General features: G+C 46.8%; 1 protein-coding gene across 10 annotated transcripts in view; it reads left to right on the plus strand.

The window, feature by feature from the left end:
* MTSS1 (MTSS I-BAR domain containing 1) overlaps nt 1–25,404 on the plus strand; it is a 159,500-nt gene that overhangs the window by 124,072 nt on the left and 10,024 nt on the right. For 6 of the 10 annotated variants that reach the window (XM_070477029.1, XM_070477026.1, XM_070477032.1 and 3 more), the window contains exons 5-11: nt 1,759–1,850; nt 3,306–3,380; nt 7,365–7,376; nt 18,238–18,395; nt 19,545–19,652; nt 21,008–21,105; nt 23,356–23,575. In XM_070477029.1, coding sequence (XP_070333130.1) covers nt 1,759–1,850; nt 3,306–3,380; nt 7,365–7,376; nt 18,238–18,395; nt 19,545–19,652; nt 21,008–21,105; nt 23,356–23,575 — 763 coding nt within the window. The remainder of the gene's footprint in view (nt 1–1,758; nt 1,851–3,305; nt 3,381–7,364; nt 7,377–18,237; nt 18,396–19,544; nt 19,653–21,007; nt 21,106–23,355; nt 23,576–25,404) is intronic. The other 4 variants (XM_070477027.1, XM_070477033.1, XM_070477031.1 and 1 more) reach the window with 1 other exon arrangement.

The raw sequence follows: 25,404 nt of genomic DNA on the forward strand, positions 1-25,404 counted from the left end.
GCAGTACTGGACAGTGGGGTGTGCATGCCATCCCGTTACCCAGGCCCTGAGTGCATCCTCCAGACCCACCTAGGAGTGCAGTGGTGGCTCGCAGAAGCTTCCACACTGCCAGCCTCGTTGTTTCACGTGCGTCCACAATGGGTAGAAATGACAGTGGCTGGCATGGGGATTTGGAGTCGCCAGTGTTCCAGTGAGAGTGGGACGTCCTTCCAACAGATCAGCGTAATCGTCAGTCTTGCTGAGTCTGCTTTGTGAATTGCATGTTGTGTGAGAGGCTGCCTAGGCGGAAGCCCTCTGACCCTCTTGCAGGGCCATCTCAGGTTGCCAAGTGTAGCAGCAAGCGCCTAGTCTTGAAGTCACCCAGGCCTGGGTTTGAATCTCGGGCTGGCCACTAGTGTGCTGCAGTATGGGGCTGGGGTCTCAGCCCCTGGCAGATGAGTGTGGGAATCCTGAAGGGCTCTTGTACAGATGTACACGGTGTCCACACAGCAGAAAGCACTCACTGGAGCTGGTGAGAAAACCGAACTTCCTCCTCCCCTCCTCGCCCCCGGGACGTACGCCCCGTGATGGCACCTCCTTCCGCACCCATCATCTTGTTTACCCTCGGGCCAGTCTTGTGACCCTCATCCCATCGTAGTGATGAAGAGATGCCAGTTCCATCAGCCACCGTGTATTGAGCACCTACTATGTGCCGGGCACCGTCTTAGGTGTACAGGGCATAGCCCTGACTAGGACCACATTCTGCATTCACAGGGCTTACGCCGCAGACGCTATAGACACCTGCCAGACTGTCAGGCGGTAATGAATGATGGGGGGAGAAACACGTGGGGTGGGGTGGGTGGTGGTTGCTGGATACAGGCTGGGCAGGGAGCATCGCTGTTCAGAAGGACAAGCTGAATGGAGACCTGGAGGGAGTGAGGCTGGAGGAGGACGTGCGAGGGTGGGAGCTGCCGGGAGACCCTGGTTAGAAAGTGGGGAGGTCATACCAAGAACTTGGAGATTTTCAGCAGGCCCAGGATCAAAAAGCAGTCTGAGTACTGCCTTTGTCATAGTTCTCACCACCATCATTCAAACAATTTATGGGCATTTTCTAATTTTCGACAACATTGCTGTTATGTAGGCTTGGGTTGATTTTCCTTCCATTGTACAGAAAACCCTGTGTCCCATGATTCATGATTTCTCTCCATGGGGTGCTGTCTTTCCACTTGTCTAACCGCGATCTTTTTGGAAATCTGCACAAAATAAGAAGGAGACCTGGAGACCCTTGTCCCTCTGATCCTCTCTAGGCTGTCCGCAGTCTGCAGTCACAACTCATTATCCTGAAAGCACATCAGAATCACGTGGGTCTTTTTTTTTAAAGTAATTCTGGGGCCCCACCCCAAGTTTTTATCAAGTATTAGGTGAGGCCCAGGTGTCTTTTTTAAAGTTCTCCAGCTCATTCCCTTGTGCAGCAAGGGGCATGACCCCTTTGGTCTGCAACCTTGATTGTGAATACAAGTGTTGGAATTTTTTAAAAAAGGTGATGAGAAGGGGTCACACCAGCCAGTCACATGTACAGCTTCTTAACAGTCATTGAAAAGCATCCTGAGGACACAGTCATTGTGAAATTGGAAGGTTTGGAGGTGAACTTGGGCTTAGGGTGCTGCCTTGTCCTGCTTCAGGTAATTGTGATTCAGGTGTGTTTTGACAACCGAGTGTAAACCTTGACAACAGATTATATCTGTGTAATTTCTCCTTCTCTTTGTCTTTTTGTGCAAGTGCTTTAATCGATTGTCTGATAAACCCACTTCAAGAGCAGATGGAAGAATGGAAGAAAGTGGCCAACCAGCTGGATAAAGACCACGCGAAAGGTACGGGGCTAACACATGTCAGTCTCAGATGGCAGGTCACCGGCTGCTGCTAGTGCCTATGCCCGCGTCACTGATGTCACCTGGAGGACCCCTCCCCGCCGCCACTCCTGTGGGCGTCTCAGTGTTGGAGGGTGAAGGATGGGAAGTGATCCCACCGCAGGGCTCAGAGCTGGGTTTGGGGCATGCAGCGTCTCTCAGGGGATGCCGTCCTCATCCCATGGCGTCAGTTGTGATCAGCTGAATTCAAAGTGATTGTAACCTCAGGCTTAAATGCTAGAGACTCACACTTCAGGTGTTTCAGCACATTTTGAAAACCAAACTTTTTAATGATTTTTGAAAACCAAACTTTTAAGGAGCCTTCGGTCTCCTGCCCAGAACTGGCCATTCTCTTTGTATGTATCTTCAACCGGTGGGTCTCAGAACCTCATGTGCCAGCTCTGGGGACTGAGTGGTCCAGACAGTCATCACCCCGTCAGTCTTCCTGGAACCAAAGGGTAGGGGTGCTGGTGGCATGGAAGGGTCAGGAGACCTTGCTCCGAGCATCGTACAGCCTGCAGTGATTATGGTGGAGGGAAAGCGTGTGGACGGGTTTGAGGGATGAAACTGGAAAAGGTTGACTAACAGTGATGCCAAGAGCATATAAAAGAGAGCTCTGATAGATGCCAAGAGCATATAAAAAAGAGCTCTGATAGGCTCAGGGTGGGAGGGAAGGAAAGGACTGGGATGGCTTTGTGGGAACTGGTCAAACTGGTGATTAATTGACTATGAGGGTAGCAAAGGAGAGAAGTATCAGAGCCAACTGTCATTTCAGATATTCGTGCCTGGGTGACAGAGATGCCAACAACAGAAATGGGAAAGTTCGGAGTGGGCATGAGCTGGTGGGGGAAGAGAAAAGTGTTTGGTGTGGATGTGGGTCATGTGGGCTGCCCCTCCTCTGGGTCCACAGCATCCAGCCTCAGTATTAATGTGAACGTAAGGCAGCCAGGCCTTTCCCACTTCTCTCCCATGTGGTCTAGTTTCTCCTGTAGTCTGAGATGCTCATTTTTGAATTGTAGCATCTGGCTAGCATCTATCCACGTGGATTCTTCTTGGAGTGAAGCCCTGTAGATTTGGGCCTTGGGAAAGTAGATAATACTGGAAGTATTTCCTGATACTTATGCTGAGAAATTGTGAATTTTAGCATTTTTATTGAAGTCTTCCCAAATGCCATCTTTTCTCAGAGCTGGTATGAATGAATACTGAAGGAAAAGAGCCCGGTGCATTTTGTCAGTTTTCGTGTTCATAACCCCTTTGCTGTAAAAGGGCATCAGAAGATTTTTTACCATTTCGTATTCCAATAAAGCTATTTATGGCATGTCAGAGTTTATGCTTTCAGCAATAAAAGTAATGGCTGTTACTAAAATGTTTTCTCTTGAGCTAAATGGTAAGATTGTTCAATATTCTTCTCTCTCTTAGAATATAAAAAAGCTCGCCAAGAGATAAAAAAGAAGTCCTCAGATACACTGAAACTGCAGAAGAAAGCCAAAAAAGGTAACTCTACAAATTCTGCCATTAATATATGTTGCTTTGGGAAAAATGAACACGTGCTTGATTTTTCTTTGAAGTAGAAAGTCTTCAGTCAGACTTCCTTACATATAATGGTCCTGTGAACAGATAGGAGCTAATAGAATCTATCAGGACCAAAGTCCCCAAGTGCAGAGTATCTATTAATTTGAGATACAAAGTTGTACTTGACTTGTTCCCTCCCCCAACCTGATCTCCAAAATTTGACAGTTTCCATGTCTATCGTGTATTGTGATGAGACCTATAAATTTCTTGGAAGCCTTGGGATAGTACATAAAAACCTCTATGCAAATGTTCTATAGTAATTATTGCAGAAATTATGTAATTTTCTCCTCCATCCTTCATAGCCTATAATCTCCAAAACCCTTTATTAAGTCTTGTGAATATGTTAGAAAAGCCTGCAGTGGGAGCCTGGGAATCATGCCTACATAGGGAGATTTTTCATGAGTGTTCTTGAGGGTGGGAGCCAGGTAAGGAAAGTGAGACTGCTGGTGTAAGACCCCTCCCCCTAGCCGATCATCATTTACAGACCAGTTAATTATCAGATCCGTGACCCAGCTTTGCTCTTCCAGCTTGAACTGGGAGTTTGAAGAGAAAACAATCTAGCTACATGCACTTTGCAAGCATTTTATTAAGACCTAACAAGGTATAGGGACTCTTAAACTTGAGAATGTAACATTCCCTCTAGACTCTTCGCAATACACAATTTTGAATTTGCTGATAAAATGGTTCCCCCTCTCCATCAGGATGCTCTGTGGGTGGGTAGTCTTTAGCGTTTGTTTGAGACAACTTTTTTAGGTAGACATCTCCAAAACCAAAGTTCCCCTTTCCTAAGAAGTGGTTCTCACTTGGAATTAAAAGAAACATTGGGAGAGATGGGACACTTTGGTAGAAGAGGAGTGAGGATAGGACAGACTTTTCAAGCTAAAAGTCGTCTCTCCCCACCCCCACCCCTGCGCCCCGGTTCTTATAATAACCAGGAGACCATCTCAATATAAAGGCAGTAGGATTTTCACTCATGATCAGTTTTTCAATTGGTATTGGCCCCAGTTGTTCCTTTTGGATGTGTTTTCCTGTTCTTGGTGCTTCTGCAATTTCCATTTTAACTTAGGCACCTGGGAGCTAGTATTCCACAACTGGAATAGGTTTTGTGGCCAGGAACATTTTAGTGAGTCTAGAGGTAAATGTAAATAAAACTGTCACCCTATTCCATTGTATCTGAGGTTTCTTGGAAGAACAGGTTGTTAAAAATTTGGAGCTGAACTCTACCTAATTGACACCATGCCAGCTTTGAGATAAGAGAGCTGAATGGCTTTGCAGAGAGGGTCCAAGTCTATGGACTTGAAAAAGATTTGGGAGTTTGGTGGAAAGGTTGAGGTAAGGAAAAAGTAGCTGTTTTACTCTCTCTCTTCCAGAATTTTCTTTTCAGAGGCCTTAAGTTCTTGGCTGCAGTGATAATCCTTTTATCTGAATTCTGCCTGGAGACTGAAACAGTCTTTTTCTGTCACTCAAAGTCACTGGCATTGTCCAATTAGCGGAATTTGGACCTGCGGGGAATTCCTGATAGGTGGATTGCAATGCAACATAAAAGGAAGTTTCTGGCAATTAGACTTGCCCAGCACCGCTTGGGCTGTCTGGAGAGGATAACAAGCTTCCCATCAAGGCACCGGCTGGAAAAAGTCAGGAAACATAGGGTGCTGGACTGTATTACGTGAGAAGATGCTGCTGGTCCTGGGACTTGGGAATAATCAGCTTTTAGTTGATTATTCAGGCACTTGGACCTGAAGGCTGAGACAGTGGAGGCTGTGATCAGGGGTTTCTGATCCATCTTGTCAACCCCAGTCCTATAGCTGATGGTCTTGGGCACTGTGTTCTTTTCAGACAACAGAGCCATGACGGTGTTCTTATGTCTCTAAGCCAAATCAGATCAGTAGCTTAGAGTTTTCCAGATGATTTTCTAGTTGATCCAGGGAACAACTGGAAAATTATTTTTATTTATTTCCTTTATAAAATTTTTTTTTCTTCTGAATTATGTAAGTGCCTTTTAAAAATCACATTGGTGTATTTCTGGGGTGACTGGAGCTTCCTAGGAGGTACCAGAGTCATCCTTCTGAGTGAATTCTTATTATGAAGGGCTCTTCTAGAAGATATATGACCTGAGAATGGACTAGAAGCACTGCAAGTTAAGGGCTGGAGGAAATCTGGTTATTTGAGGCTCTCAGTTATTTTTGGGGGTCTGGTTAGCTGACGTTTTCCTTTTTGCTAAGATGCCTCTCTATCGCTTTCATCTCCTTCAAGTGGTAGCTTCCTAGACTCTTGGCTTATAAAGTGTTGGTAGATCCTTCTGAGATTTGCACCATGTGTTAGGATAGTTTGAACACATTTTTTTTTGTCCTGATAGAACTAAATTTGGTTTATACAGCCCAATAATCACTTCCTTTTAAATGTGTTTTCAGGCAGTTGTTGAGCAGCTTCATGTCATTCCTTTTTGCAAAACTGTGATCTTTGATCTAAAAATTCTTCTGACTCTTCTTTTCAACATTTAAATGCCTTTATGCATTTAACCATGGATTTGGCATTCCCTTTGACATAGACACATATGGGATGTGATTTTCGCTTGCTACTAATTTTACCTTAAATTTCACTCTGCAGCTAAATCACCTTTTGCCACATTCTGTATTTGACACTTTAATACTATCCTGTAGATAATGGTAGTTTATAGCCTAAAGGTATTTAAATATCACTGTCAAAAAGTGTTTAATGTTTTTTGGGGCTTGATTAGACTTTATCTTAAAATTGTTTTAAAACAACTTGACATTTGCTCCAGCCATGGGTGAATATACCTATTTTTGTGGAAGGCAGGCTTCTTGAATACCTATGGGGCGTAAACCTAGGTGGGAGTTGGGGGGCTGGAGGGAGAGAGGGTCCCTGCCCTCAAGAAGTTCCAGGCGAGGGCCAGGGATCCACGCATGGGGCAGGGTCCGTCTTGGGTCAGGGCGACAGGACAGAGGTAGCAGGAGGGTGGAAAAGTGGCGTGGGGCCCACCCAGAAGCCCAGGCTCTGAGTGGCGTCTCTTGAACCCTCGTCAGGCCCTGCTACCTGACATCATCTCTTGGCTTTTGAAGTCCTAGAGTTGGCTGTAACCCAACTGGCGGAAGTAAGAGCAGATCCGAAATGAGAAACATTTTGTGCCATTTGCCCACTTCTGCCACCTCATCATGCAGTCAGCAGCCTTATTTCTCATTTAATTAATTCTCTTATTGTCATTAATTTTACCTAAATAATTATGGTAAAGCCTTCCATTTCCATCTACAACTACTTTTATCAGAGACATTGAGGGAGGAAACTGCTGGAACATTTTAATATGTTAACCCTTGAGCCTGACCATTGAAATAGTTGAATGTGTCATCTTTCACCAGAGACTGCAGAGCCGATTTTATAAACCTAATAAACAGACTCCCAGAGTCCCATATCAGCATATTATTCACTGTTATGTGAAAGTTTTAAGTTCTTTAAAAATTTTCTTTTTTTCATTTTCACCCCAGCTTGAACTTTGGATGCTGGCTTCCTCAGTGACTTTCCGAGTTACAGTAAATTACACCTGAAAGCTTTTCTTGTGAAAGCATCTTAATTGACTTCTTACAGGAATATATTCTTCCTCTCTCTTTCTAAGGAAAAAAACCTTGTTGGCTTCTCTAGGACTGACGATTACAAACTAGGAAGATGTCTGTTTAGGTGGGAAGTAAAGGCTCTTAGCAAGGCGGGGGGGGGAACCTGGGTTGCAGCTCTCAGTGGCTGTGGGTTTAATCGCCCTGATGTAAAATTCCGTGGCAAGCCATGGACTGTTTTAACACAGGTAAGACTGCTGCCCGAATACCAGTTTGACTTTATTATTTTCCTTTTTGTGTCAATTGTGTATCCTGCACTTTCTCACCGTGTGCCCCCTGCCAGTGGACGCTCTCGGTAAGTCTCTCATGCTGACTCTGGTGGCTGGTCACGGCGTGGTCCTTGCTGTGGGCTTTCCGTGGTTGTCCAGACCTGCGCTGGTTGCTCCAGTTTTCCTCCCAGTTCAGAGCCATCAATGGTGCCTACTTGATCTTCCGTAACTTTAAGAAAATTGTGTGTGCGTGTGTTTCAACCAATCATTTTCTTTTTTTGAAGTTTGACCCTTTAACGGGTTAGCTTAACATTCTAAGAGTCTTTACATCCTCATGATTCAGTATTAGACTCATGGAAAAAAGAAATACAGAGTGACTTAAACCCTCATTTCCACAGGAAAAAAATACATGTATACATACATATCTAAGTGTATATGTGTGTATTTACATCACAAACAAAACATGGAGAGCTATACTTAATAACTTCTCAAAATAATTCCCAAATCGGATTTGGTTTTATTAAGCTTGTCAACTATCTTTAACTTAGTCTGCCCAGGACCATTTGGTTTTTTCAAAACCAATCATTTATTTAAAAAAAAAATCAAAAGTATTTCTTATTTCAGCAGAGTTTGTGGAATGTTTCATTTCAAAGGTATCAGATCTTCAAATTCAATAATCACAGTGATTCTTCTTGACTAAATGTTGACCCTCATTCTGTGGGTGACGGCGCTACTGAAACTTCAGGTTGCTTTCGGCGTCTCGTGGCTGTCCTTCTGTCTTGGAAAGGTCTGTCTGTGGGCTGTCCATGTGGTTTCTCTTGCCTGAGTGTGCCTGAGTGTTCTCTGAGCCTTTGTACTGAACAGCTCTAAAGAGATTTTTGCGTTAAATTCTGTCGTCTACGAGGAACCCAAACCACACGGTCCCCTCTGGCAGGTGGGGCTGGGATGACCTGCTCTCTCAGGGGACACAATTCTGCCCCCTTCCCGTCATGGTGACTTTGGGGTAATGTCCCCCACTTTTTAAAAGTGATAATTCTTTCCAGTCCTCAATGCTGTGGTTATGCCACAGCTTCGTGTACCTTTGGGAGGAAGGTAAGACACAGTTCCCCTTCTGCTTATTGTGCTAAAATTCATATAACATAAAATGGACCATGTTAACCCTCTAAAGTGTACATTTCATTGGCTTGAGTGCATTCCCAATGCTGTGCAGCCATCACTACTAATTTCAGGATGTTTTCGTCACCCCAGAAAGACATCCTCTGCCATTTAAAACAGTCATGCCTCATTTTCCCTCCCCTTCAGCTCCTGACAACCATTCATGTGCTTTCTGTCTATATGGATTTGCCTATTCTGGACCTTTCTTATAAAGGGAATCATATAATATGTGGTCTTTTGAGGACACAGAGTTTTATGAAAACCTTTGCTTGGAAGCCTGGCGTGAGTTCGTCTATGGAATAAATGGGGCATGCTATTTGTTTTAAATGATGGGCAATGGGATTACGGATGAGTGAAGGAACCACACAGCCTTTTGGCTCTGTGACTTGGATTCTGCTTATCCTAGGAAGAGTCCCTGCAGCCCCCTCTAGTTCTCTCTCTCGCAGGGGCTGTCTCCCAGAGCTAAGCCACAGTGACATACGATCATAGCAGTGAACTTGGGCGTAAAGATGTAAGAAAGCTATTTGACTTAAAGCCCTCTTAAATTTTCTTTTACAAGTTTTAAATAATTTTGGAACCTGGACATGTGTATTTTAACAACACTTCATGATAGTTAAAATGTCTTGGTTTAACAAAAGAATACACACACACACACACACACACACACACGGAACTTTCTTTCAGTCAAGTCAGAAGTATTTACATTGAATCCTTCAGAAGTATTTATCTTGAATCCTGCATGAGCAATAACTGAGGGCCCGCACAGGGAAGACCTTTATAACTCAATGAAGTGTACTGAGACAGGGGTACGTTGCTCCCTCCAGGAACGGAGACTCTAGTGGAGGCAAGCCAGTTATATTTGTCCCTCGGGTTTCAAGGGGATTTGTTCCAGAGTCTGCCGCATACCATGAGATGCTCAAGTCCTATAGTCAGCCCTTCATATCTGCGATTCCACATCCACGAACTCCACCAAGGATTGTAAACAGTACACGAGCCACAGTTGGTTCAGTCTGCGAATGCAGAACCCGTGGGTTTGGATGCCGATTCTGTATTTACTGAAAAAAATCCATGTGCAAGTGGATGTGTGTTCAAACCCGTATTATTCAAGGGTCAACCGTAGTTCAGTCTGGTGTGCTCAGCGCCGTGATGAGTATCAGCAGAGGGTGCGGCACTGGGGCAAGGTGCAAGGAACCCATTTATGCTTGGTGTGGGCAGGTGATGAGAAAGATGAAAAGGGATCGGCTGGTGGAGAATGGGGCAGGGGCTGCTCAAGGTTCAGGGAAGGGTGTGAGCCATCATCATTTACACGCGGGCACCAGAACCGAAAGGAAGGGTGACCATGCTGCAGGGTGGGGGGCATTTAATGTGTGACCCTGAGTCAGCTTTAGGGGTGAACTGCGAGCCACAGTGACCCCCACTGCCCATCCTCAGCTACCTGCCTCCAGATGGTTCTATTACTCAGCCCCATTTCTGATCACATCCCATTCTAGACTGACTTTCCCCCCATCAGCCTTCTTTTCCTCCACGTGGAGAAAGCAGAACACTGGAGTGATGCCGAATCCTTTTCACTGGCTCAGTGGTTTCCACGGCCCCGGCCGCATCAGGGTGAATGTTTGCATTTCCTGCTGGTTTCTTCTGCACTTACGAAACTGGCAGAAACCCCTGATGCCCCAGAAACTGCAGTCAATGCGTGGATGGTTCTCCCTGCTCAGTGGTAAAAGCTGAGTGTGTCTCAGCCCCCTCCAACCGCCCCCCTACCCCCGCTTCAGTTTTTGAGGACAAGTAGCCCTGGGAGTCCTCTTGCCCGGAGGGCGCTCCCACCTACAAATCTGAAGTCCGGGTTATCTGTTGGTGGGTCACCTGGCTTCCTTGCCAGGCATAGTACAGAGGCTCTGTTCCCTTTGTCGAGTTAGGGGAGATGGAGAAGAAGCAGACCGCTCAGAAAGTGGTGTGGCCCACACAAAGAGACCCTTGGGTGTGCCTCCAGGCGTGGTCAGAAATTGTCCCCCCAGGGCCTCCTGAGTGACTGGAGTGAGCTGGAGCTGGAGGTGGCCTGCCCCGAATTGCTGGCGATCCGAACTGCGAGACCCAGCCCTGGAAGGAGGCAGCAGCACCAGAAGTCTCCCCTGGATGTTTTCTCTAACCACCTCCCTCTGATGCATGTCAGCTCTCTGAAAAATGACACCCCAAAATAAAAATCCTTCCTGAATGCTGAGATGAGGGGCCACAAAGAGCTGGTCCATGGTTCTAGGCTGTTTTCTCCACTTCCCTCTTCCCTCCAGTGAGCATGCCTGGAAGGGGTAGATTGCCACATCAGTGCAATTGGGAAACATGTACCTTGAGCCAAAACCAACGATTGTTCTCTATTGGAACCAAAGCTGGAAAAGTTCCCTCTGAGGGCAAGGGGGTGGCTGTAAATGCAGACAGGTGATCCCTGAGGCCCTCCAGGGCTTGTATGACCACTTGTAGCCTTGAGATCTCTCTGGACTTTTAGATGCCACTGCACATAACACAGCAGGGAAGACTGTTGAGTCACTGCTTCCTTCCACACTTGGGAAAGGTGTGATAGGAACCTGTGAAATATTTGAATGGGTACAGTTTTACTCGATGGGACAACCTGTGTGAAGTGGACAGGGGAGGACTTTTTAATGAGTCAGCAATGGAGAGCCGCGGCCTGACATACGTTCTGGCCCAGGAAACGCCAGGTAAAGCCATCAGCAGAATGAGCAGGGAGAAGGGAGAGGCCAGTGGGTACGGCCAGCCGTGCCAGCCTGGGCTACCAGGCTGATGGGGAAAAGCATGCCAAAGGGGCAGCCTGACGCCCTCCGTCTTAACAGCAACAGTGGTCAGACTTTCCTCTTTAGACCCCGTGTGGTTCGGTGAGCTGTCCCTGGCTGTGGTCGGTAGAGATGTGGGAATCTAACCCAAGAAACTCCCGCAGGGGACTCTTGCACATGTGGTAAATGTGTGGAGTCTTTGGAGGCCAGGGGATTCATATTTCATACCTGGGAATGCTAGGTTATAAACAGACTATGCAGATCCACCCGAGGCCCAGAGCTGTGAGCTCCTTTCCTTTGCAGAGCTGGTCTCCGGGAAAGCCTTGGCCTGCTACAGCTCATCAGATGCCTTGCTTGTGACTCTGGCTGCAAATGGCTGATTGCAGGAGTCAAAAGAGATGCAGAGAAATATCCCTGTGCATGAGGAGACTTTGTCAAGGTGTAGATCACCTGGCTTCCCTGTGGCTGCATTTAGAAGCTGGGAAGATGCTTTTAAGGGGGCAGGGGGAGGACACAACAGGAGCCCAGTGCTTTTCTTGGTGTTAGTTTTGCCAGAAGGTAAAAAGGATGACGTGCTTGAAATACCCATCCCCCACACGCCATGGTGTTGATTAACCCCGCGGGTGGTGTGGTGCAGGGCTAGATGGGCAAATGGGGGTATAGTCCTGCCTTTCTCAAGTTGCGAGCCTGTCACAGTTTTTACAGGGTTAATTGTTTCACTTCTGGTGCCTCTCTTTCATTCATAAATTCTCCATGATTGCCACAGAGGAGCCCTGTGAGCCGAGTGTGTCTTTGCACGTTCAGGATGTAGGTATCAAGGGCCTCCTCTGGGCTTGATCCCCTTGGTGGCTATGGAGGTACAAGTGGCCTCTGTACTCAAGCTATCCGCAGGATCGCAAAGGCATCTGTGTTCTAACATCAGTTCTCTGACACCAACCAGGTGTCCGCCAAGTCACATCAGTTCAGATACTAACTACCCGGGGTGGGCTTAGACCCCATGGGCTAAGAACAAGATTTTCTCCACTTCAGTCACCAGCCACAAGTGAGATCCACAAGCTACCCACCTGTGTGCCCAGCCAACCTCAAATTTAGGGTTTCCCATGAACCCCCTCAGGTTTGACAGTTTGTTAGAATGACCCACAGAATTGAGGAAAGCACTGTTTTTTAGGGCTGCTGGTTTACTATAAAGGAAAGAAATGAACCCCCAGGTGAGGAGCTCCATAGGATGCAAGGTGGGGCCAAGGTGGGTGCAGTCTCCTTGTCCCTGACAGGCATGTCAGTGTATTCATTGGAGCTCACTGTGCCAGAGTTTTTGTTGCGTTTAATCATTATGGAGGTAGGCTGTCTCCTGCAGAGATGCCCAGGGTTTAGGAGGAGGGCTTTAAAGATGCTGTGTTACTGCCAATGGCGCCTAACACTTCCTAAAGCTCACCATGTGCTGGGTCTGGTGGTGAGTGCATTATGTGAATGAATCCATCTGCTTTCACGACCATGTGAACTCGGTGCTGTTTTTTATGTTTAACAGATGAGTGGAAACTGAGGCACAGCCTGTTGAAAGAATAGCGGAAATTGAGTTTGTTCGAAAGTGTTCAAGCCCAAAAGCTTCCAGTCTTGTCTGATGACATCTCTCCTTCTTTTGATCTCTGGTTGGTTTTGCTTTGGAAAAATCAATCAAAAACTGCTGCAGGATATTAAGGGTAGAAGATGACGTACGTAGGAATAATAAAGACAGCTACCTTTTGGTGGAAAGGGGGCGTTTTTCATTCCAAATTCTAATCTCCAGCATCATCTTGCATGTCTGTCTCTGAAATTATATCCTGTATTTCAGTATTTATATCCCTTATTGCATTGACTGCAGATGCCATCAATGGTAAGATGCATTATTATTTTCTCAATGATGAAAAAAAATTTTTAAATGCTGTGTAAACTATGACTCCTACTGACTGTAAGATAAATCTTAATTTTTAAAGTATAAACATGAAAAAGCAGGCATCTTCAGATGAAATGTAGTATTTGCATGAGTGTGTCAGGGACATATGGAAGTCATCTTATGGGATTCTAATCGCAGGGCTTATGTGTGCTATGAGCATGAAGCTATGGAGAATGCAGGCTTTTGAATGGGAAAGACGGAGAGTTGGCATCTATCTGCACCCATTCCTAGCTCAGGGGCTCTTGCACGCCACCCTAATCTCAGTTTACCCCTCTGTCAAATGGGGGTGGTAATTCCTGCCTTGAATGTTTTTGTAAAGATTAAGGAAAATGTAAATGTTGGGAAAATATGGAATCTTGGTTTCATTCCAGAAAGCTTTGTGAATTCTCCCTACCTACTTATGAATTCTTTTTTTTCTCCTTTGAGGGTTCTGCTTTGGTCCATGACATGGTGCCTATTAATAGTGCTTTTGCCCCAGGAGCACTTTTTTGTAAAGAGAATAATCATATGATTTCCCCTGTTGGGGAAAGTAAAGGGGCTGCTGGCTGTATTCACCAGAATTCTCCAGCATGAATCCAGCCAAGACCTGGAAACTCGCAGGGGAAAAAATTCTCGAGACTGAGATGACTTTTTACAGAAAAGGCCACAAGCAGTGCTTTACTCAGGAATTTTGTCTGGAAAGCCTGCTTAAGCCCTCTCTTCTTTTGGCTGATGGGCAGCCCTGGAATTTGTTCGTTTTCCAGTGTTAGGCCATTTAAGGGCACAATGGTTGAACAAACTCAGTAAGCAAACTCAGCTCGTGCTATTATATAGTGCCTCATGCATGCGCGCTCAGTCACGTCCAACTCTTTGTGACCACCCCACCCCGGACCGTACCCCACCAGCCTCCTCTGTCCATGTGATTTCCCACGCAAGAATACTGGAGTGGGTTGCCATTTCCTCCTCCAGGGGTGTCTTCCCAAGCTAGGGATCTAATCGGAGTCTCCTGCGGCACCCGCACTGGCAGGGGGATTCTCTACCGATGAGCCACCCAGGAAGCTCCTATCAAGGCCTCATTCATTTGCAAATACTTGAGTATCTGACTTGCAGGCAGGTGTGCTGAGGTAGAAGTTACATTGCTGGGCAAAAATATTTGTGGTTTCTATCCTCGTGGGCCTTCCTGATCACCAGGGGTGACTGCCATCCGTGGAAGAACTGGAGATGTAAAGATGAAATGAGAACTGGGAGGAGGGTCGTGAAGGCTGTGTAGAAGGAATCTCTAAGAATTAAGTATGAGAATTTAGCCACAGAGGGTTCAGGGAAGGCTTCTGTGAAGAACTGTGACCTAAGAATGAACAGATGCCTGACAGCTGGGGCAGAGGGAGAGGGGATGTTTAGGTGGGTGGAGCCAGACCCTGGAGCAGTGCCTGGGAAGTGGGCACAGGAGAGGAGGGGAGGGGGGAACTGAGAGTGGTTTCAGAAGCTGACCTCTGCGTGTCTTGCAGGACAGGCCATGTTCAGGACATTATTGTTTTGGCTGCACAGTGCGGTGGCATCCAAGGTCTTAGTTCCTCATCCAGGGATCAAACCCATGCTCCCTGCATTAGGAGTGTGGAATCTTAACCACCGGACCGCCAGGGGAGTCCCCACTGAACTTTGTTGAAAGCAGTGGGAGCTACTGAAAAGTGATAAGATTTGCATTTTGAAAGTAATTCAGGGCTGTTCCAGGCATGTTCGTCCAAATGCGGTCAGAGTGACCTCTTAGGGACTGATGGAGCTGTCCAGGTGAGAGATGGAGGTGGCACAGTGAGGGCGGCAGGGCAGAGATGAAATAGGAGACAGAGTCAGGTCCACGTGGGAGCTGTTGCAGTCATCGGCAGTGGCTCTCCGAACATTGCGATGGGAGGGAAATGAATGGGCTTTTGTGTGTTAAATCAGTGCTAACACAACTCCAAATTTGTGGACCTAAAAAGATGACTGTAAGAACCAGTATCTCCAACTGAGACATGGAATAATTTCTTCCACGGTGTTTTTTTTTTTTTTTTTAATAAATATATGTTGTGGTTACTGAATTTAAGAAATAAACATTGTGTTTCTAGGTTATGATATATCCCACATGGAAATGTATTCACTATGTCTATAATTATAGCAATCTTTACAGATTATACTTATTTTAGAATACTATAATTTGAAAGTCCTTTAATTATAACATAATACATATTTAAAATAACTTGGCTAATCATAGAATGATTTAAATTTTTTTTTTTTTTTTTTTTTTTTTTTCATAATGAAGTTGCTCATGATTTAAATTTATATTTACCAGATTAGGTAGCACTTGGTTCTAGTCACTTTGCTTTCCTATGTCAGTGTATTTTTAGAAATCAGTGTCATTAATCACAGATAGATGTGCGCTTTACAACTTGTGAAAGGAAGTAAAGATACCCATTTCCTCAGTTTCTTATAATTACAGACTAGTATTGAAAGAAATTGCTACCATAATTAAACTTTCCGCCTCTGGAGTTAAGAACATGCTGACTTGGTCCGTGGTCCTCCATGGTTCCTCAGCTGGAGCATCCTTGGAGAGGTTGAGAGGCTCACAAGAAGGCCTTGGGACCCGCCACAACCACGTGGCCTCACTGCAGGCTTGGCCAGGCTGTTTGACAGGTGGTAGAGAAACAGGGAGTTTCATCACCAAAGGGCTTATATCATGTACACAGTCAGTGTGTGTGGATTCAGCTGCACAAGCCAGCATTTTGTTTACTTATTTTTAAAAAGTTTTTGGCTGTGCCTTGCTTTTGAGATCTTAGTTTCTTGACCAGGAATTGAAGCTGGGCCCTTGGCAGTGAAAGTGCAGAGTCCTAACCACTGGGACTTCCCTGGCAGAACAGTGGTTAGTAGTCCGTGCTTCCACTGCAGGGGGCATGGGTTCGATCCCTGGTTGGGAGACTAGGATCCTGCCTGCTGTTCAGCCCAGTAAAAAAAAAAAAAAAGAAAAAAGAATAGAGAAAATTCTCAATTTCATGGGACTGGGGTGCCCGCACACTCGCCTCCCTGCAAGTCCCCCTGGAGAATGAAAGGGTGCTCTGACAAGTTTCTTGTCCACAAAAACTCATGAAACCTATGACTGTGCGACTGGGTAATGTGTGAAACTGGCTCCCTGGCAGAGAAACTGGAAGAACAGGTAGAATTATCGGGGTCAGGGAGGGATGGTAGCTGATATGCCTAAAAAGTTCTCAGAGCAAATTCTCACATAATTGTTGGATAAAATCCCTCTACATGGAATTAAACACCGTGTTTAGCTGCACCCAGAGCACGTGTGTGCTCACCTGACCAGTGAGAACTCCATGTACAGACCACTGACTGTACTGGAATGCCATCTAAGGCATTTTCAGGGACGACCTTTGTCCCTGATTTTCCCCTTTTGTGCTAACTTAGAACTTAACCCCTGCCAAAAATCCAGTGACTTTTGCTAGTTGGATGTTCTTGACGCCTGACTGCCTTTCTGGCTCCAGAGGAAGCTTTCTCATCTGCTTGTGAGAAAATAACAGAATATATTCCTACATTCAAGGCAGTTTTCCCTGACACTGTACTTTTTCAAACCAAATAACACATTGCATCTAAGTGTCCTCTGGGGCATTCTTAAAGAGGAGGGTATGTGGTGACTGGTCAGGTCCCTTTCTAGGTGGCGGGTGGAATCCAGTCCCTCGACTTGAGGCAGCTGGTGGAGGAGGAGCAGGAGGAGTCCAGTGTCAGAGGGTCAGGCGGGGGCGCTGTCTGACTGTCTGTCCCTGCACAGCCCTGGACAGTCCTCCCCTTCTCCCCTCCTCTGAACTGGAGCAGGTTGGCTTAGAGAAGCCCTAGTGCTCCCTCCATGGTAACATTCTGTTTAAAACACCTATTGAGTATCTATTGTGTGCACTTATTAAACACCTATTGAATACCCATTGTATACACCTGTTAAACACCTATTGAGTACCTGTTGTATACACCTATTAAACATCTGTTGAGTACTGTTGTATACGCCTGTTAAACACTTATCGAGTACTTTTGTATATACAGAGAGCATTTCACTGTAGGCTAGGCTGGGAGAGTCCATGCCTCTGTCTGGAAGGAGTTTAGAGATTTCTTTTTCTGGTTCAGGTGGTAGGTGAGCCTGGGAGCCCAGTGTGGAAGCTCACGAGCTGGTCTCCTGATGGTCACCTTCTTGTCCTCAGATCAGATTTACAGTAGCCATGCCTTCTGACACAGTGTCTATTTGCCCAGGTTTATCCATGTTTATGCAGACTTCTTCTGTAAATATTCTCAGTCCAGGAGCCAAACGGTGTGTGTCAGAAGAACTTTACTCAGCAGTTGTGATGAGAGCAGGTATAGACAGCCTGTAAATGAATGGGCGTGACTGTGTGCAAATAAAACTTTATTTACAAAGACAGTTGCCTCACCACGTTCTTGAGTTGTTGAAAAGTCTCAAAATGGGTGCTTCTGCATACCTGGGGTCTGTGGGTGGGGCCAGGTGATTCCCAGGCATGGGCCAGCCTCCGTGCTCAGGCCCCCTTCAGTCCTCCACCAGCAGAGCTCTAGACTGCGGGTCTTTTTGTTGCTGGGCTTGTCCTACAGGGAAGGGCCTTCAGGACTCTCCATTAGGGAGTGAAACTAGCTGCCAAGGAGTCCCAGGGGCCCCCAGAGCCAGGAGAGCTGATGCTCACCCGCTTTGTGTTCCGGGACAGACTTCTCTTTCAGACAGAGGCTCTTTCATTGAGCATGACCCAACAAAGCCAGCTTGTGTCCATTTTTGGAAACATCCACAGGCCTTCACCTTGTTCTTCATAACTTAGTCTCTTCAGAATGCAAGTCAGGAGATGTTACCCCAGGACATTTTACTTGTCATAAATAAGCCAGGACAAGCATCCCCTTTGGGCACTGGAAATTGGAAATGGCTGATCCTAGAAAAACAGCTTCTTCAGATCCTTTCTGGGTATAAATAAATGAGTTTTTAGAAGTCCCGGGGAATTGTGGTTTCCATTCCAGCAGGGACCCGAGGGAGGAGGACACTGCTTCCAGGAGCTGCTGTTTCAGCAAGCCAAGCTCCGGGCTTTGTCTCGTTTGCAGGGCGAGGCGACATCCAGCCCCAGCTGGACAGCGCGCTCCAAGACGTCAATGACAAGTATCTCCTGTTGGAAGAAACAGAGAAGCAGGCTGTCCGGAAGGCTTTGATCGAAGAACGCGGCCGGTTCTGCACCTTCATTTCTATGCTGCGGCCTGTGATTGTGAGTCAGTGGAAAGTTCCAGAAGGCTTAAACTGCCAGTTCCGAGGAGACCCTCCTTGTTTATCTGGAGGCGTTGAGAAGCCGCCCTGTGTCAGGAATCATGATGGTGGAGTCACGTTTATGAACCAGTTGTCTGCAAGCTGCTGATGGCCGCACGGCCCTCTCTGTATTCTGAAACTGGTGGTTCCGCTTACTTTTTCTCCCCAAGATGCCCCACAGAGTTGTTCCCAAAGTTGGTCCCCAGACCAGCAGCGTCACCTGGGAACAGGTTAGAAATGGGCATTCTCAGACCCAACCCAGATCTACTGAATCCACAGCTCTGGGGCTGGGAACCCCACCCAGTCATCTGGGCTTTTTAAACAAGTCCTCCAGCTGATTTCGAGACCCGGTGACCAAGATGAGTGCCAAGGAGTGACTGTGAGGTTAATAGAGGAGAAGCCTCAGTGAATCCATGCAGATTTATTTTTGAAGTCAATCAGTTGTATGCCTTGAAAAGTTCTGCTGGAGCTTTTCTTGAGGCTAATGAAAATGCAAAATGCCCAGATCGGAGTTGTTCCCCTGAGCGTAGTGCTTTCCCGTGAATCGTTCTTACCTAGGCCCACAACCCCAGCTTAGCTCCTTGGTGATGTCATTCCTCCACAGTCCATAGTTTGCCTCACTTGCCATTGATTAAGTTGATGGAAAAAAACAAAGACAGGGCTGTTAACCTCCAATGAACACACATGTGCAGTCACTTCGGTCTCTCAAATCTGGACCAGAATATCCCCAAATGGTGTTATCTGCTGAAGCCAATTGACTTCCAGGGGGAGGGGGCGGGCACGCCTTGGCTTGCGGAGGGGGCTGTACTGCAGGATCCCAACAACAGGCAGACTGCCACCCCTGCCCCCAGCAGGGGTGCCGGCCCCCAGACACTTCTAGGAAGGCCCGTGTGTTTGCGGCGGAGCACACAAGTCTCTCCGTGGTTATGGCGGATTTCTTGTTCTCCATTTCCCCAAAGAAAGGGCTGGTAAATGGCTTCAGCACAGATGTATCAGTCCCTGTGCTCCTCTTCTGAAAAGCTGAAAGTATAGATAGTGTCCCTAAGAAAAACAGCTGGATCCAGATGATAAAGTGAATCATGCACAGTAACAGGTTGTAAATTACTTTCAGGAAGAAGAAATCTCAATGCTGGGGGAAATCACTCACCTGCAGACCATATCAGAAGATCTGAAAAGCCTGACCATGGACCCTCACAAACTGCCCTCCTCAAGTGAACAGGTAGGCGTCTTGGGATAGGTGCTCAAAACAAACCCAAGAGATGAAGGTTCAAGGTCCTGAGGGTTCCTTGTGGCAATATTTCATCTGAAATGGTACCGTGTTTTACATTGTGATATGTGGCTGTCATCCTCACAGGTCATCATAGAGCACCTACTGTGTGCCAGGCCCTGCTCTGAGCTCTTACATAGACTTCCTCTGTGAATCTCCACCATTATCCCCATTGTACAGAGGACCTTGAAGCACTGAAAGATAAAAGTCACTTAACCAGGCAGTTACTGGTAGAACTGGGATTTAAACCAAGCTCTCAGTTTCCTCAGCCCATGCTCTTAATCATGTGTTTGCTGACCCTCTAGAGGTAAACTCCCCTAGGAACATGACGGTGGGGTCTCTTGGTTATCACTGTAAATCATTCTCTCTGGATTTCTCCCATTCTAAGTAAGGAATGAATGAGGATCTCACTTATGAAAAAGGTGACTTTGTGTTGATTCATTTGGTTCATGTGACATTAATACTATGTTCAGTAGGGCAACAGCTGAAAAATCACATGCTTTTGCTTTTGTCTTTCATATGAAATTCTTATTGTTGCCTTGGGAGCCAGCTCAGCAGACAAATTGGGAGCTTATATTTTCCATCTTGCAAAATTGCTTTTATTAGACTATAGCCTGCAGGCATTCATTCACTCAGTAAGCAGATATTTATTGAGCACCTACTATGTGAATAGAAACTAGAGCTTACATTCAACTAGCTCTTTGTCAAGTAAGGGAGACAAATGTAGGAGTCATTATGAAAGAACTGGTTTGTTCTTGATTCTGTCAGGTTTTATTGGTCAGATGGGGACATGAGTAACTATCAAGTGGCTAAGATATAAGGTCAGTTCAGTCGCTCAGTAGTGTCCGACTCTTTGCGACCCCATGGACTGCAGCACTCCAGGCCTCCCTGTCCGTCACCAACTCCTGGAGTTTACTCAAACTCATGTCCATTGTGTAAGATCAACACATCCTAAAAGCATTATCATCTGTGTTGTGCTGTAAACAAAATCCCTATAAATTCTAACCTTGGTGTAAATGTCTCTTGTGGATTGTAACTGTAAATCTTTTTCTTTTTTGACAGGTATGTTGTGGTTTTCCTCTCCCTTCCCCATTAATTATATCTTTGCTTGTCTCAGAAAAAGGATTATGACACTGATGGATTGGTACTATGATTCTTCCATTGAAAAGAAAACTTCACAACATATTTTTCTTTGATCCCCACTCCTCCATGATGGTGGAATTTCGACGTTATGACGGTTGTTAACATTTGATGGATGACGTTTCCCTTCTCAGCACTTTGCTGACCCTCCTGCTCTGTCCCCTTAGGTGATTTTGGACTTGAAAGGTTCTGATTACAGTTGGTCATACCAGACCCCACCCTCTTCTCCGAGCACCACCATGTCCCGCAAGTCAAGTGTCTGCAGGTAGGTGAAGCCAGGCTGGGCTGTTGTCTTGGGGATGTGGCATTTTGCTTTACACTAATTGTGAATGTTGGAGCCAGTCTTGGGCTCTGAAATAGTGCATTTTAAACAGGAAATGGCGATTGGGTGAAAGGATCCCATCATGATTCTGGTCTTACTCTTTAGTTTTGGAATTAATTTTGGGTTAGAAGGAAAAATCCCATCAGACCTTAAATTGGTAGACACAGCTTTCTCTCTCAGGGTACATGGTACAAATCTCCCCATTTTATGAATTCTCACTGGATTTTCCTGTTTAGCAGAGTAGGAACCACATGGGCTCCCAAAGGGTGAACAGGGGTCGATTCTCGTGCAGACGCCACTCGCTGTGGCCAGAACAGATGAAGGCAGTGACAGTGGCTCCTGCTTTCATTTGCCACCCCCGCCCCCCAGTCTTTGTCTCAGGGCTTCACAAAGTGAATAGAATCCTTGATCTGTTAACCTCTCCCACCACCACCATCACTGTTATTGTTAACTTGGTGACTCAGGGTCCGTCAGAATAGTCCTGCCATCGGTCAGCAACACTGCTCCCTGGCAGCGTGCTGTTCAAGACCGTTCTTTACTTGCTGATGGCCAAGTTGGTTATTCTCTTCCCGTGAGGGTAGAAACACCCTCATGCATCACGTCCTTCTTGGTACACTCTCCCTGCTGATCTTTTTCTTTGACTTTGCCAAGCCGAATGGATTTCCTCTTCCTGTGACTTGGCGTTGAGAGTAAAGAACAGGATGGAGTGTGGGAATCTCTGTCTACACACGTGTGTCTGTGTGTCTTTGATTTCATGTTTGAGCTCGTGCAGTATACAGGCAGCAGGAAGTTCAGACTTGAGATGCTACAGCCTGACATTCTGCAGCCCGAGGATGGTGGGTGGTTTCTTGTCATCTTTTCTGTGCTCTGTGTGTGTGTGACACATCTCCTGAGGTTTTTTCCTGTTGAGGATTTTTTTTTTGTTTGGTAGCGAAGAAAACTGTATCTTGTTAGTATAAAACAAAGCTGCGTGAGTCTCTTTCTATAGTTTTAGTGTCAACAGAAAATCCTGTCACATGGACACCGCCAGCCCTGAGCTTGCTTTAGTGAAATTGCCATGAGCTTTGCTGTCAGTCTCCACATGCCCTGTTCTGGCTGACGGGCAGGGCAGGGAAGCAAAACTCATGATAATTATCCTTGATCTCCTCTGTTGGAACATTAGCACCAAGTCACTCCAGTATAGAACACCAGAACAAGGTAGTCAGCCCTTGACTATCTTATTAGCTGGCCGAGTTTGTGAAATTTGACAGGAATCTCTTGCAGAGTTAGGAGCAGAAACCACAAGTCTTCTAATCCCAGTCTGGGTTGTTTATTTCATGCCTTCTGACGCTGCTACAGCTGCCCTTTATCTGTCAGCTCTGCCTGTTTGGGCCAGGAGACTTTGTTCAGTTTTCTGGGTTTCATAATTTGAGTGATTAGACAGAGTGTAGGACATACTGCTTACGACTGGAAATGGAACAGGCAGAAGTCCAGAGGGCAAGTGTCATTTTCCGACATCCTGTTTACTGTTCCATCCTGGAAGCAAACAGCTTCGATTGATGACCTTTAGTCCCTGAAGAGCTGCCTGCCTCTTGCCAGGTGTTCTGTTTGCTGGGCTCACAGATAGTTGAACAGAGAAGTACCTGTCTTCAGGGTCAAGCCATTCATTAAACCACCAACTTTGTTAATATTAATAAAATGTAAAATACATGAACACAGACAGAGTTGCCTCACATACGGGTATCTTGAATGAGGCACATTTAGGATGCAATCACCTTGAGAAATCTCTTGGTGCCAACTGATGGTTGGCCAGGTTGATCCAGATGGTTCACCTGAAGAAGACATTTGGGTGCTCCAACTAGGTCATGCTGAAGCCTTCATGTGGTTTTTGTGAGTAGAGGATATGAACCTTTTTCATGCCTCAGACATCGAGTCCCCTGGCTTTGCTGGTCGGTGACACAGCAGAGCTGGGCAGCACTTGGCTCTTTAAAATCACAGCCTTCCATCCTAAAGATGCCTCATTGCACCGTCGGAGAACCACGTCTCCACAGCTGGTTCCCCCCCTTGCTCACAGTGAAAAGACCTTTTGTTTACTCGATTAATGATTGGGTGTTTTGAAAACATGCCTCCACACTGTGCTGCTTCTTGGGGCCAGGGGCTGGTTGCGTGATGCGTTCTCCCCGTCACCCTTGTCGTGTCCCGCTGCCCCCGCAGCAGCCTGAATAGCGTCAACAGCAGCGACTCGCGGTCCAGCGGCTCCCACGGCTCCCACTCGCACTCGCCCAGCTCCCACTACCGCTACCGCGGCTCCAGCCTGGCCCAGCAGGCGCCCGTGCGGCTGTCCAGCGTGTCCTCCCACGACTCAGGCTTCATCTCCCAGGACGCCTTCCAGTCCAAGTCGCCGTCCCCCATGCCGCCTGAGGCCCCCAACCAGGTAAGGGTGCCCTTGGCCCCAGGAGCGGCCGCCACACCTGAGGCCCTGGATCAGCCTTGATGGCTGGAACCAGAGACCTTGGACAGACCCTGGTCATCTGACACGGGGAACCTCTGGTTTAATTTCTCATCTTTAGATGAGCTGATCCCCTAAAGGGAGAGATAAGGTAAGTGGGGGTTAAAGCTTATGATCAGGCTTCCCTGGTAACTCAGACTGTAAAGAATCTGCCTGCAATGCAGGAGACCTGGATTCGATCCCTGGGTGGGGAAAATCCCCTGGAGAAGGAAACGGCTATCTACTCCAGTATTCTTGCCTGGAGAATCCCATGGACAGAGGAGCCTGGCGGGCTACAGTCCATGGGGTCTCACAGAGTCAGACACGACTGAGTGACTTTCACTCACTCAAAGCTTATGATCACCATGCGGGTGATGGTTGTCACGCCGTTGGAGAGTTTTCACACTTATGTAGACAGACTCAGCGTCTTGGCCACTCTCTGGCGTCCCTGTGCCTAGCTTGGCATGATGTAGTCATTATCCCATTTGCACAAGGGGACAGAGGTTCTGCTGTTGAACAACGCCTCGGAGCCCTTCCTTGGCACTTTCAGCTTCCTTATGTCAATTTGTGATGAGGATGAGAATAAGAAAGTATCTTCAGTGGCCATGCAGGTAATTCTGTTGGCACCTTCCTCCTGGGAGAAGGGAAGGTGTTGAGTCTCTGAACACAGTTGGGTTAGATGGCACTAAATGCCCAGCCCAGTGGGTGCAGAAGAGCAGAAGGCAGGAGCTGGGCATCGAACACCCTTCACCTGCTTCGCTGGGTCCCTTTTTTGTGTCGGTGGGTTAGCCTCTAGACTGGTAAGCACAGCATACCAACCAGGAAACGTGAACATCCAGGATGTCCCCTCAGCGCCATCTGCTGGGGAGCGTGGTGACTGCGAGCCCATTGCATATTAGGTTTGCCAAAAAGATCGTTAGGGTTTTTCCAAAGTAAGACGTTACAGAAACTTTTTTGGTCAACCCTATATAATATATTTTGAGAGCAACCACAGCCTTTGGCCCGAGATCCTTTGGATTCAGAAGGTCACGTGCTTGTCTTGTTCATCCAGGTATCCAATTTGCCTGACAGTCAACAACTATCTCCTGTGTGCCAGGTACCATCCTAGGAGCGCCTGCCTGTTACCTGTGTAGTCCTGCCAGCAGCCACTCAGTGTCGTTATCCCTCTTTTGTTGGGGGAATGGGCTCAGAGATGTGAAGCAGCCTGCCCGAGTGGCACAGTTGTATGACCTCTAGTCAGGGATCTGAAACAAGGGTGTTAGCAACTGGTCCAGTGGCCTTTCTGCACCACCCTGGCCGTAAGGTGCCCCTAGCAGAGTGTTCTGGGGAGCACTCCACGTCAAGGAAGCATCTGTCATGTTCTGGGAGCCAGACAGCCACTCGCATGATTCGTCTGACATTGGCGAACCCAGGGCCGCTCAGCCTGGAGCCCCGCCTTTGGCATTTCACAGCTGTCCCCTGGGGCACTGTTGCATCTCTCTGTCTTCCTAGGGTCGAGATTCAATTTTAAACAGAAATGCTCGGAGCTAGGAGCTGCAGCTTTAAGTCCTCTACTTGTCCGAGCTGGGGCGCTTTGGCTCACTGTCTAAGAGGTCCTGTCTCGTGTGGCACTAAACTGCACCTGCATGTCTCGTGAGCCTCGAGTGAGCATGGTCAGAGAGGGAGCAGGAATTTGCAGCTCCTCAAAGGCTTTTCTAATGTGCAGTGTCATTCTGTGTGTGTTTTTAATCAGCTGATGCATTAACAAAATATCATGCACTGACACCCCTTTCTAA

Source organism: Odocoileus virginianus, chromosome 15 (genome assembly GCF_023699985.2).
Source record: "Odocoileus virginianus isolate 20LAN1187 ecotype Illinois chromosome 15, Ovbor_1.2, whole genome shotgun sequence".
Lineage (NCBI taxonomy): Eukaryota > Metazoa > Chordata > Mammalia > Artiodactyla > Cervidae > Odocoileus > Odocoileus virginianus.